The sequence below is a fragment of the Cynara cardunculus genome (assembly GCF_001531365.2).
Source record: "Cynara cardunculus var. scolymus isolate 2C chromosome LG 1, CcrdV1, whole genome shotgun sequence".
Taxonomy (NCBI): domain Eukaryota; kingdom Viridiplantae; phylum Streptophyta; class Magnoliopsida; order Asterales; family Asteraceae; genus Cynara; species Cynara cardunculus.
Genome location: NC_037528.1, coordinates 45,569,419 through 45,581,136, shown reverse-complemented (window position 1 = coordinate 45,581,136; position 11,718 = coordinate 45,569,419). Strand labels below are relative to the sequence as shown.

The 11,718-nt window shown below is 35.4% G+C and overlaps 1 protein-coding gene across 1 annotated transcript; it reads left to right on the top strand.

Moving 5' to 3' along the window:
* Positions 1-1,012: 1,012 nt before the first annotated feature.
* On the top strand, positions 1,013-11,040 carry LOC112522659 (dol-P-Glc:Glc(2)Man(9)GlcNAc(2)-PP-Dol alpha-1,2-glucosyltransferase). The gene is made up of 9 exons (XM_025131936.1): positions 1,013-1,138; positions 1,768-1,911; positions 1,993-2,081; positions 4,699-5,032; positions 6,579-6,843; positions 8,566-8,703; positions 8,886-9,090; positions 9,931-10,073; positions 10,670-11,040. Exons 2-9 carry the CDS (start codon positions 1,822-1,824, stop codon positions 10,927-10,929), a joined length of 1,524 nt encoding a protein of 507 aa, XP_024987704.1. The 5' UTR covers positions 1,013-1,138; positions 1,768-1,821; the 3' UTR covers positions 10,930-11,040.
* The last annotated feature ends 678 nt before the right edge of the window (positions 11,041-11,718 follow it).

The window sequence follows — 11,718 nt, the reverse complement described above, 5'->3', positions numbered from 1 at the left end:
GGTTAATAACCATTAGATAATTTACTTTTGTACCTTTTAAGCATTTTTTGATTCCCCTTGCTACTATATATATTGGGGTAATTTTTTGTTTTAGATATACCATCAAGAACAAAGTTTCATCTAAGCTTTGGGTCTTTACTACTTTTAATACCACTTTAAAGTTTTTAGTACTTTTAATGTTGTTCTTCGTTACTGTTAGTTGTTAGTTGTTACAACAACCTTTACAACTTTCACTCTACTCTTTACGTCATTTATATACAGTTATTTACATTCATGTCAATTACTTTTAAACACTTACATTCAATCATGCTAGGCTAAGTACCCTAGTGTGGGTGTAAGTGAAAGTTGTGAGATTAAGACAAATGTTAGTTTATGATTGTTCTGCTAATAGCAATTTACTTCACGATTCACAAGTGATATCAATATTTCATCCGATAATATTTGACAAACTGACATATGCCATTTTATTCAGATGAGTTGGACTTAAAATTAAGACAACGCAAATATTTTTACTAAGTTTGTTATAGAGACTATAAAAAGTCGCAGTAATCTTAGGGGCTGTAAAACTACATGGAAAGAAAGACAAGATATGTACTAGTTTTGGATTGATGTATCACCAAGTGCACTTCCAACATATGGTTTAATCTGCACTTTTTGGAAGACCGTTCAATCCAGTAGTATTGTAGAGAGCTATTATTGCAGCGACCTTTGTGTTATGTTGTAGCAACGTTCACTGCATTTCGTTGTTGATACCCATATCATTATTATTTGTTTTAGACGATACTTGCAAGTCATATATAGCCTTTTTGAGATATAGATTTACACACTTCACATTTCCAAATAAAATTCTAAAGATTCTAATGTTGGTATTGCATTAAATTTTATCATTTAATAAATTTATAAAAAGTAAATAAAATAATAATAATGTAATTTTATTGATTAAAGAAAATAAGAAAATCATTTTTTTTCACATCTAAAAAATAAATAAATAACAAAATCATTGTTTTTCAACCATTTTCAATGGAGAATCTGGGAGATGATCTCATACTCCATGTATAGATGGAGTTCAATTAACATGAAGAACAACCCACTCATCTGCTCGATTGCAACGATTCGTCAAGTCTGAAACACCTGCAGAGTAAGCATCGCTACTTTGATTTCTACTTAGGGTTTCTGTCTTCAATTTCTTTCATATTTGAGTTACTGGTGTCTTCGATTTCTTAGAATTTGAATCGATGGTCTGTTAATTTTTGGGATTTCTTTGTTGCACTAGAGGTCTTTCGATGTCTTTGGATTAGTCACATTACATTGACAAATTTCACTTATTTTTTTCACAGCTATACTTGAACAATTTCTATGGCTTTTACTACTTTTGTAGCTATAAGATGAATCTCATGTACATATATGATTCCAGATTCTGGAAAATGTTCTTAGAATAAGTTTTGAATTTATGTTTACTGTACCTCTATATCTATCTGTGCTTTTAGCTATCAAGGATTTGAGCTAGTTGGGGATGTCTGTTTTGTATATATATTTTCTTGTGTTAGGCTTGTGGGATGAAGTTATAGTTTCGTTGTCTCTGCTTTCAGCTGAAATTTCTCAACCAACAACTAATTAGTGTTGATCATCAGATGCAGTCTCTTTCCTGGTGGTGCATTGCTTACTTGGGATCCATCCCCTTTGTTTTATTACCTGCATTAATTTGATTTATATGTTCTTACAATTAGGCTTTAAATGTTGTATGTTCTTGTAATTTTCCTCTTTCAGTGGAAGTCGGACCCAAGTCAAAGGAATCGTGACTCGGTTACAAGAGAGTGAAAAATGGGTAGAATTACAGTTGCATTAATTGTTAGCTCATGGGTTATACCCATGTCCATCCTTGTCAATCACATTGTTCCTGAACCATACATGGTACCAATATTTACAAAGTAATTTTACAGATCAATTAGAAACTGTTGATGTTAATTTACTAAAGTTGAAATGTTGGTGTAGGATGAGATCTTTCATGTTCCTCAGGCTCAGCAGTATTGTGCAGGAAAATTCAAGAGTTGGGATCCTATGATAACAACTCCCCCTGGATTGTAAGTTTCACCACGGCTTCTCTCTTTTCCTTCACTTAATTCTTGCTTTTTCTTGCATGTTATTTGTGGGCAAGAGGAATCTGACGTTTGAACTGATGTCTGTGTTTCAATCATCATAATTGCGTGGTAGTTGAGTTTAGCGGCATTGAGGCCATTTTCCCACTTTTATTAAAAAATCAATTGTAAGGTTGCTTCAACAGTCGTTGCTCATTCTCGTTTGAGGAGTTGAGTGTAAAAACTTGGTTTTTTGGTCTCATGTAAAGTGATCAACATACAACATTTCATGTGAATGAATTCTTCTTGATAGATGCCAAAATATTTCGGAGGGTAAAGAATCATAGTTTCAAAACTGAAAAGAAAATGGAACATATAAGAAAAAAGTTGACATCAGTTCAATTATCATAGTAAGTCTATAAAAAATAACTAAGAAAAACCTAAAAGATCAATCATGTTGAACTCTGCATGATTCTTTTTCTCCTGTTGCATGCAAGGACATCAAGGTTGCAATTGCATCTCACCCTTTCCATTGATGAAATTGATATTTGATGTGTGTGTGTTTATATATATATTATTGGAAGTGTTAAGAAGCCTGAGTTGAATATGCTTTCATATTAAAATTATTCACAATAGAACAGGAATTCAAATTTAGTATTTTGTTAGATATATGAAATGAATCAAAGCTAAACGTGCTTTGGTTCTAGAATGATACTTGTGTAGTTGTTAACATTTTCTCTGAACTTTTTAGCATAATGAAAGTTTCGTAAGGGGGCTGGACTCTGGAGCAGGCTACCATGAGACAAAAGATCTTTTGGTTGTAAGGCAATGGGATTAAATCGTACTCGCTACAAGATAGGGATTTAGATATTATATGTTTGATCTATCTAGCTGAGACAATTCACTCATTGATTATGAATTAGGAAGCAGGGGCTTTTATTTACTTTTTCCCAAATTCCTATATCAGGTGCTTTGAAGTGTACTTCTCTACGGTGTGACAAGGTGCAACATTTACCATATCCTCAACTTGTTGACCACAAATATGGTGAAGGGGATATGGGAGACGTAGTTTTGGTCATTAAATAAGTTGAGAGATGAAAATTCACAAATAAATATATGCCTATGAGTGAGATAAAGGAAGCAAGGCAACCCACCCAATTGTTTTTCGATAGCTTAGACCTAAGGTGCATGACAATGGGTGTGTTTATGAGGTATGTGGGTTTGAATCCTAAAAAATTGTAACATTTGGTAAACCCATAAAAACCTAGTCCAAAGCACTTTATCATTAAACCCTATTTGGATGGCATGTCCAACAAACAAAGAAATATAGAACAAATGTCAACAGGAAACAACGAGGTGTACGGTACAACAAAAACAAACAGAGAGCATAAGAACATATGTATAAGAAAATAAATACGAGAGGGATGGAGATAAGTAGAAATCAAACACCAAAATCATTATCTATAGGTGCCATTAGTGTAAATGTTTTATGTTTAATGTTTCTATAATAATACATATAAAATCTCTAAGCATTTTGTTACACTAACTACCAGTTATCAACAAAACAAGAGAAAGATTTGATTATTCACTCATAACCGAATAGTTACGAGACACTTTGGCTTTTGAGAGGCGAAAAACCCTCCTAAGGGTTACACCCAATTGATTACAAAACCAATACCTAATCGCTTCCACTCTGCTTCTATTTATACTTCCCCTAACAACCTTACCTCACTTATTGACTAATTGACCCACCTCCTAGCCCATTTTCATCCCTACTATTATATGTTTAACACATTAGAAGTGTTCTAATCCTTTTTGGAACTTGAAATATTCTTGCCACTGGAATTTTGAATGACAAAAAATGAATTGAGCCCTCTAAAAGAACAAGGAATGCTACACCTGTGCTGCACCCATGCCTCACCCATCATGTCCAATATTTTTAATACACCTAACTTTCACAGGTTGCCTGATGTATAAATATATTTCAGGACTGTTATGTATCTTATTATGCTGAAAACCCATATACATATACAAGAGAAACATAAATACTTGGAGATAAGGATATATAATAGATTACAAGAAAAGTATTTAAAGCAAACTAGGATTAGGATTCTAAACAAACTAGGATTAGGTTTCTAAACAAGCTAGGATTGGGCTTTTGTAACAATGTCTATACAACACCAAGTTTGTAACTATGTTGCATATTTTGGACTATTCCGGGTGCACAACTAAAACTAAAACCAGAATGTCTAAAGTGAAGTTTGTGCTTACTATACACACACATATATATGATGATGTATCAACTTTGAAGATAATTTCTCTTTTATTGGTTTGGTTTTAGACTAATACTGTACGTACACATATATGCACCACCATATCCTTGTCTTTTTAGGATTGCCTTGGAATTCATGTGTTACATGCTAGGATCTCCAGACCCTCATCTTCATGAATAGGTATGAAAAATCAACTAAACTGAAGTCAACCTGGCTTTGATTGTTAAAGAACATAGATCGTGTAGTTGCTTCAAACTATGGCAAGGGAAAAATGCTACATAGAGGAATTCATTGATTCTAAAGTAAAAAAAACTGTTGCTAACAGAAATTTGTTTACAAAATTTTTGCAGGTATTTCCTTTCACTTGCTTATGTTGCTTCTTTATTTCCCGGCCTGCTATTTATACAACCAGCTTTGTCTTTTATTAATGCCTGCTCGATAGCAGTTCTTCGCTCTACCAATGGTCTCCTGGCTGTAATTTGCAGCATATTGGTTCATGATATAGTTATATCTTTGAAGCCATCCCTAGACGACAGAAAAGCAACTCTCTACACAGTTGTTCTAGCCCTATACCCACTTCACTGGTTCTTCACTTTTCTTTACTATACAGATGTTGCATCACTGGCGGTAGTTCTTGCTATGTATCTTATGTGTTTGAAGAAGAACTACCTGTGCAGTGCTTTGGTAATAATTGGCTTTATATTGATTTTTGCCTTTGCTATTGTCATTCATGTTCCATTAGTGTTTGGTTGAGTTGCATTCACCATGAAGTTACTGTGTCTTAACTTGTATCTGCAGTTGTACTTAATGGGTCATGGGAGAGTGTTTAAACCTTTTCTTGTTTGCTTGATGCATTAAATCTTAAATCTTCCTCAGTTTCCCAGCCTCCCTGCATCAGAGACGATGGTCTTGATATGTATTACTGAACATCATAACATGCCAAGGTCTTAATATTTATGTGGTGGAGAGACTTAGGATTTCAGTTTGCAACATCATTCTTCCCTCTCCCTCAACAAGTCCAAAACTGTCATTTCCGTGAATTATTGAGCCTGACATTACCACTCTTTCATCAGATTTCTCCATATGTTTCTTGTACAAGAGGGTGCTTGGTAGTTTATGAAGAGAAGGGACGATATTACAAGTTTTGTCAGGGTCACAATGCATGTCTCTCCTCAAGATTTCTTTTGTCCTTCTCATATCTTAGAGAAGTTGAGAACTATTTTCTCATACTATTACTCTTCTTAATCTTACCATGAGTTAGAGTGTGAAGTGAAGCTTTTGGCATGGCATTAATGATAGACATGATTTACTGTTTTTGCTTATTGCTGACTTGGGTTTCCCATATTTATGTCACGAAGCTTGAACTTTGAAGGATTTGTTGCATGGAGTCATAGGTGGGATGGGAGGAGGAGAGATCTTAGAAAGCCTGCGCTCCTTCTTTGTGTCTTATCACAGAGATAGTGATCTGATTGTTTCTACTTTAACAGACAGTGTGCTCTATATTAGGAGTGCACATGTGACCTAGACATGTATTAGATCCTATATCAATGATGTAATTTGGCATAAATGCACATGAGTTCATTGGGGTTTCATCCCTGTTTAGTAGCAGGCATATTTTGATGAGTGGTGAATGGTGAGTGGCCCATAATCCCATCTCACGCCTTTCTATGTCTAATATTTCTCTTGTAACCCACCAAACTAGAAACATTATAAGCATCCTCTAGTAAAGGCAAAAGTTTGAAAGCTTATGGGTTCATTTAACTCTTCCCATCATCTATGTTGATACTTCAGAACAATAGAGAATACCATCGGCTGCTAAAGGTTCTTAAATGGATCTGTTTTACATTATATCTTTCTAACCAAGAAACAACAGCTTGTGTGTACTGTTTTACTTTGATGCAGATTTTATCTTTGAAGTTCATTGGCCTTTGCTCTAAAAGCATAGGGTTCATGTGTTGTAACTGTCTCCATGAAGTTGATAAATAGGACTGTTTAAAGGTCTTGCATGTTGATCATAGGTGCTAGACTGAACAACTTAACAACATGCTTTAAAGTAGACATTTGGATTACCTTATATGGATTTTCTCTATTCTACTTGTATACAAAGTGATTTACTTAATGTAGGCTGCATTATATTTTTTCAATTTCAGTTGATAATTTTGACACTTTTGGCAATATCATGATGAATGTGTCTTCTTGCAGTAACTAATTTCAACTAACTTTAATGCAGCTTGGAGTTGTAGCCGTAGTTGTGCGACAAACAAATATCATTTGGATGCTATTTGTTGCATGTATTGGAGTTCTAGATCTTATTCAAGCTAAACAAAAACATGAAGAGAATTTGTTATCAGTACCTATAGATGACCACTTTGCTTCCAGTAGAGGTGATAGCATCAGCTCCAACCTGAAAAGGCGAAGATCGGGTAGTGCTATCAGCACTGTCAGTCATTCTGTCCGTGGAACAAGTCTTCCCTGCCTTCCTGACAATTCATCAGGTTTGCCTCATCTTAATATTGTGGTATGACACAAGCATGGCTGAGAGTAAAATTTTATAAGAAGGCAACAATGGAAAACAATTAAAATCCCTTCATGGTTATTTTTCTTTTCTTTTCTCTTTGCCCAGTAGCCCTTTAAAGGATGTTTTTACTTTTGTAATATATTCATAAGAATGGACACGGTTGGGTAAACGGTGTTCTGTAAACACCTTAGTTATAGCTCATCGAGGCTATTTGCTACCTAAATATTTCTCATTCTTACACCTGAATTAATAATTTATGGAAGAATGAGGTAATAAGGTTAATGGGGAGAATGACTTATTGCTCTGCAATTTTTTTTGTTTACGGCTTATTCATCAAGTCGATGGCTTAATCATACAAGTGCATAGGTAATGCCTTTGAAAGAGTAAGCCAATATTTCTCCCTATTATACCCATCTAATATTTCATCTACAACCTTCTTTTTTGCTGAATTTTGTATCTATTCTGTTATATTGAATTTTTATCATTATATTAGATTAAATGTTCTTTATTGAAATAATTTATAGAACTGATAATTTTTTGTCATTTAGAATTTCCTCCAAAAGATTTAGCAAAAAAACAATCATTTTTCATTTAACACTTAATTCAAACAGATGGTTAAAATGGTTAATTTCTGTCATTCAAATGGTTCATTCAACACACAAAAACAAACAACAATTGTTCATTTACCACTTACACCATATGTACCCTCTTTAGCCAAACAGGGATTAATGAGAAAAGAAGCAAACAGGCCCTAACACGCATTACGCAATGCATCTGTAACTTTGCTCCCCGTCAGAATGTGCAAGTATGCAGTCCCTATGATGCAATAGTTTCAAGTAACCATGGTGCAACCCCCAAAAAGTGCTATGATGCATGTACCAGGGTGTTACTAAAGAAATTGAAAATTATGAAAAAAATGAAAGTAGGCACCGACTCATGATGCTTCCAATTTAGAAAAATCATATGCAATTACAATATCATGGTAACATAAGAGCTTGTGGAGTCTGATTTGGAGAAAATAATAATGGAGTGACCTAGATACTTAGTTTGAGGGCGTATGTATATAAAATATAAACAACGATGTAGAATGTTCAATTACATCCCTAAGATTGCTCCTAATTACATCAGTCTAATATTTACATTGAAACATAAATATTACAACATTTCCCCTCAACTTGGTCAATGGATGTCAATTACGCAGAACTTGGATGCATATGCACGAACAACTTTCTTGGAAGAGCTATTGAAAGAATATCAGCTGTTTGTTTTGTCGTACTCCAATCTAATTGCATCTTCTTTTTTGAAGTATGTAATATTTATATACAGCAAATGTAACAAATATACTCACACTCCCTCCTTACCTTTTGGTCTAAACAATGAAACCAATATCTCACATTAATCCTCTTTTGCATAATGGCTCCAAATTTCTTAGTGCTAGGACTCTATATTATGCCTAAACGTTCTTAATGGGGCATGACACATGATTCCCATGCATGAACAGGTAATATCTGGAGTCAAATTGTTTATCAAAAAAACATTTCCATCCTGATCTGTATAAAGATGAAGTGAGTTGTTTCATGCAAATAAAATAACACTAATTTTCATGGAGAATTCTTTAAATGTCTAAAGATCTGCATACGGATATAGATCACTTCTAGGTATCATTGTTAGACTCTTTTGCATTATACTTCTAATGCAGGTTGGTTTAGTGAGATTTGGAGCATCATATTAGCGTCCTGGCATCTGAAGTGGGAGCTTTTTGTCTCTTTTAGCCCTTTCTTGGCAGTGTTGGCGGCTTTTGCTGCATTTGTTGTATGGAATGGCAGCATAGTTCTTGGTAACTCTCAGTTCCATTTCCAGTTTACAATATTTGCTTTTGCTTCTTTTTTTTTTCTTTCACGTCTGTTATTTTTTTTTTTTTTTGCAACTAGCCTTCCCTCATAAATGAAGCCACTTCTCATGGATTTTAAAGAGTGGGATGGTGATAAAATGTGTTTCGCCTTGTATTTGCTTTTGCAGGGGCTAAAGAAGCTCATACGGTTTCTCCACATTTTGCTCAGTTATTGTACTATGGTTTAGTCTCTTCTTGTTTTATGGCTCCTGTGCACTTTGGTACAAGTCAAGCTGCAATTTTGGCCAGGTCATTCTGGAAGAATCGACCCCTTAGTTTTTTATTGTGGTTTCTTGCTGCCGTAGTTAGCCTTCTCTGGGTGCACTATTTCAGGTTTGGTCTCCCACCTGCTCGGTTATATTTAAATCCCAATTTCTTGCAGTAATTGGTTATATCCGATGATTGTCTTTTATGCAAAGAAAATATATCGATCAGACTAGGAGTACATAAGAATCCCAGGTTGTGATTTTCATTCCATTTCCTAGTTTTTGATCTTAGGATTCAAATTTAATGGTTCGTAGTTTCTTATCTTCATTTTCTAGTTCAATCATTTAGAATTATAAAAGCTCAAGTGCTAAACCATTAAATTGATTCCTATAACATGCATTTCTAGTATGGGTGTTCATCAGTTCACATCCAAATATCCAATGATTTGGATGGAGCCGATCCAATTCAATCATCCTTTGGATGTTGAATTTCGACAACCGATCCAATCCAATCAACATTGGGCAACTGATCCAATCCTCAGTTGCCTTGTCTCTGCATTTACCCCCCCCCCCCCCTCTTTTCTTCAGCCCTAGACTAACCAAATCCAAGTTTCATCCACTAGATATTACTATAGGTTATTTATTGGATTGTATTGGATCCATCCAGTATTTTGAATCTGTTATCCAACCATTTAAATCAACATATATATATATATATATATATATAATTTAATGGTAATTGGATTGATTCAGTTAGGTTTTATTGGATTTTGAACTGTCATCAAACAACTGAACGATCCAATTTGGATAATGAAATTTTGGATCCAATCAAATTACAATTAGAATATCTAATTTTGACGGTCGGTTGTAATTGGATCTGATAACTTTCTGCACGCTTCTAATTTTCTACTTATAGTGTACTTTGATAAGATATTTCACTCATGACATGCTTTTTCTACCATTTCAGCATTGCTCACCCCTATCTACTTGCTGATAATCGCCATTATCCCTTTTATCTATGGCGGAAGATTATAAATGCTCATTGGTCAACGAAATACCTGCTGGTTCCGCTATATGTTTTCTCATGGACTTCTATCTTTACTTTGTTAGGTCAGTATGCCACTTGAATTACTTGTTTACCTCCCATATGTTCCATTTCCACTGAACAACACATAAATTTTCCTTTTCAAAATTTATCTTATATGCCTTTCTCCCTCGCACGCACTTTTCACAAGCCGTGTGTCTTCACAGAAACAACCACAATTTACTTTTTTTGGTAGAGGTTATGTCTGCATACATCTCCCCCAACCTCCGATAGGGATATACTGGGCTTGTGTGGTTTGGTTAACACAAGTTTTACTTTTCAAAATATATGCCTTTCTTGCTTTCGCACACATTTCACAAGTGGGGTAGGTCAAGGAAGGACCGCTTTTTGCTCTTTGGGGTAGAGGTTGGTCTGCAAACATCTCCGCCCCTCTTGATCTTCGAGTGGGATATATCTGGCTCGTTCGGTTTGGTTAACACAAATTTTACTTCTCAAAAATTTTCATGTCTCTCTTTTGCACACCTTTCACAAGCCAGGGCCTTCACAGAAACAGCCACTTTTTTCTCTTTGGGAGTAGAGGTCACATCTGCATACATCTTACTTACCCCCACCCCATCTCTGACTGGGATACTTGGTTAACACATATAAATTTTACTGGCAGCCAAAGTTCAGAAGAAAGTATGGATATTGGCTTATTTCCTGGCTTCAGCTGCTGTTCTTATTCCTGCTCCACTGATAGAATTCAGATATTACACAATACCCTTTTTTTTCTTACTTCTTCATTGTCATGTGACTAATGGTAGAGTGTGGTTCCTCATGGGATTCCTCTATACATCCATCAATATCTACTCAATGATTATGTTCTTATTTCGGCCCTTTCATTGGGACCACGAACCCGGTGTTCAGAGGTTCATATGGTAGATGATAGTTTTTCTTCTAGAATTGAGGCACACTTGCATTTTGTCTAACTCTACATCAAGAATATTGTAAATATTCTATCAGAATATTATTAATGTTCTTCACACTTTGCACAAGTCGGGGGTTTTCATGGAAATAACCGCTCTGCTCTTTTTGGGTAGAGATTACATCATACATGTAACGTGTGTTGGTCCTTGTAGTTTGTTTCTTTTAATTGCTCTCTTCTTGTGTTGCCAGCCGAGATTTTTCTACAGAAACAATCATTCTACCCCTTTGAGTTAGAGCCAAGATCTGTGGACCCCACTTCTGCCTAGGATTTACTAGGTTCGTTTGGTTTATTGTGGTGGGAGAGGATCCTAGAATTTGATTAGAATAATTGTTTTGAGGTTTTAGTTATTCATGGTTCGACTTTGAAAATTTTAGGGCTTTAGTGAAGGTCACTGTAGGTGCATGTGTTGAAGATGTCGTGTTGCAGGTCGTTGTGAACACGATGATCTAGATCAGACTGTCGAGATGATGAGATCCTTTTTTTCTATTAACCTGGATATCCAACCCGTTATGCGAGCCAACTAATCCCAGGGCGACCACCTGCTTTGCAAATAGCCCGAAGTCACCATATTTGAACCTCCGTGGCCACAAGGGAATTTTTATTTCTCCTTGGATTTGAACCTGAGACCTCCAGGTACTTTTGACCTTTGGAGCCAAGCTCAAACCAATCAGGCACCACCCTTGTGGTTGATGATGAGATCCTTTTTTTTTTTGTAAGGGTGTCCGGGCCAAAACCCGACTAAT

What these genes read in the sequence shown, in the direction of transcription:
- LOC112522659 (XM_025131936.1), top strand. Translation starts at nt 1,822, where the DNA reads ATGGGTAGAATTACAGTTGCATTAATTGTTAGCTCATGGGTTATACCC. An exon ending in ATAACAACTCCCCCTGGATT is followed by an intron (nt 2,082 to 4,698) that starts GTAAGTTTCACC and finishes AAATTTTTGCAG; the next exon opens with GTATTTCCTTTCACTTGCTT. An exon ending in TTCTATCTTTACTTTGTTAG is followed by an intron (nt 10,074 to 10,669) that starts GTCAGTATGCCA and finishes TTTTACTGGCAG; the next exon opens with CCAAAGTTCAGAAGAAAGTA.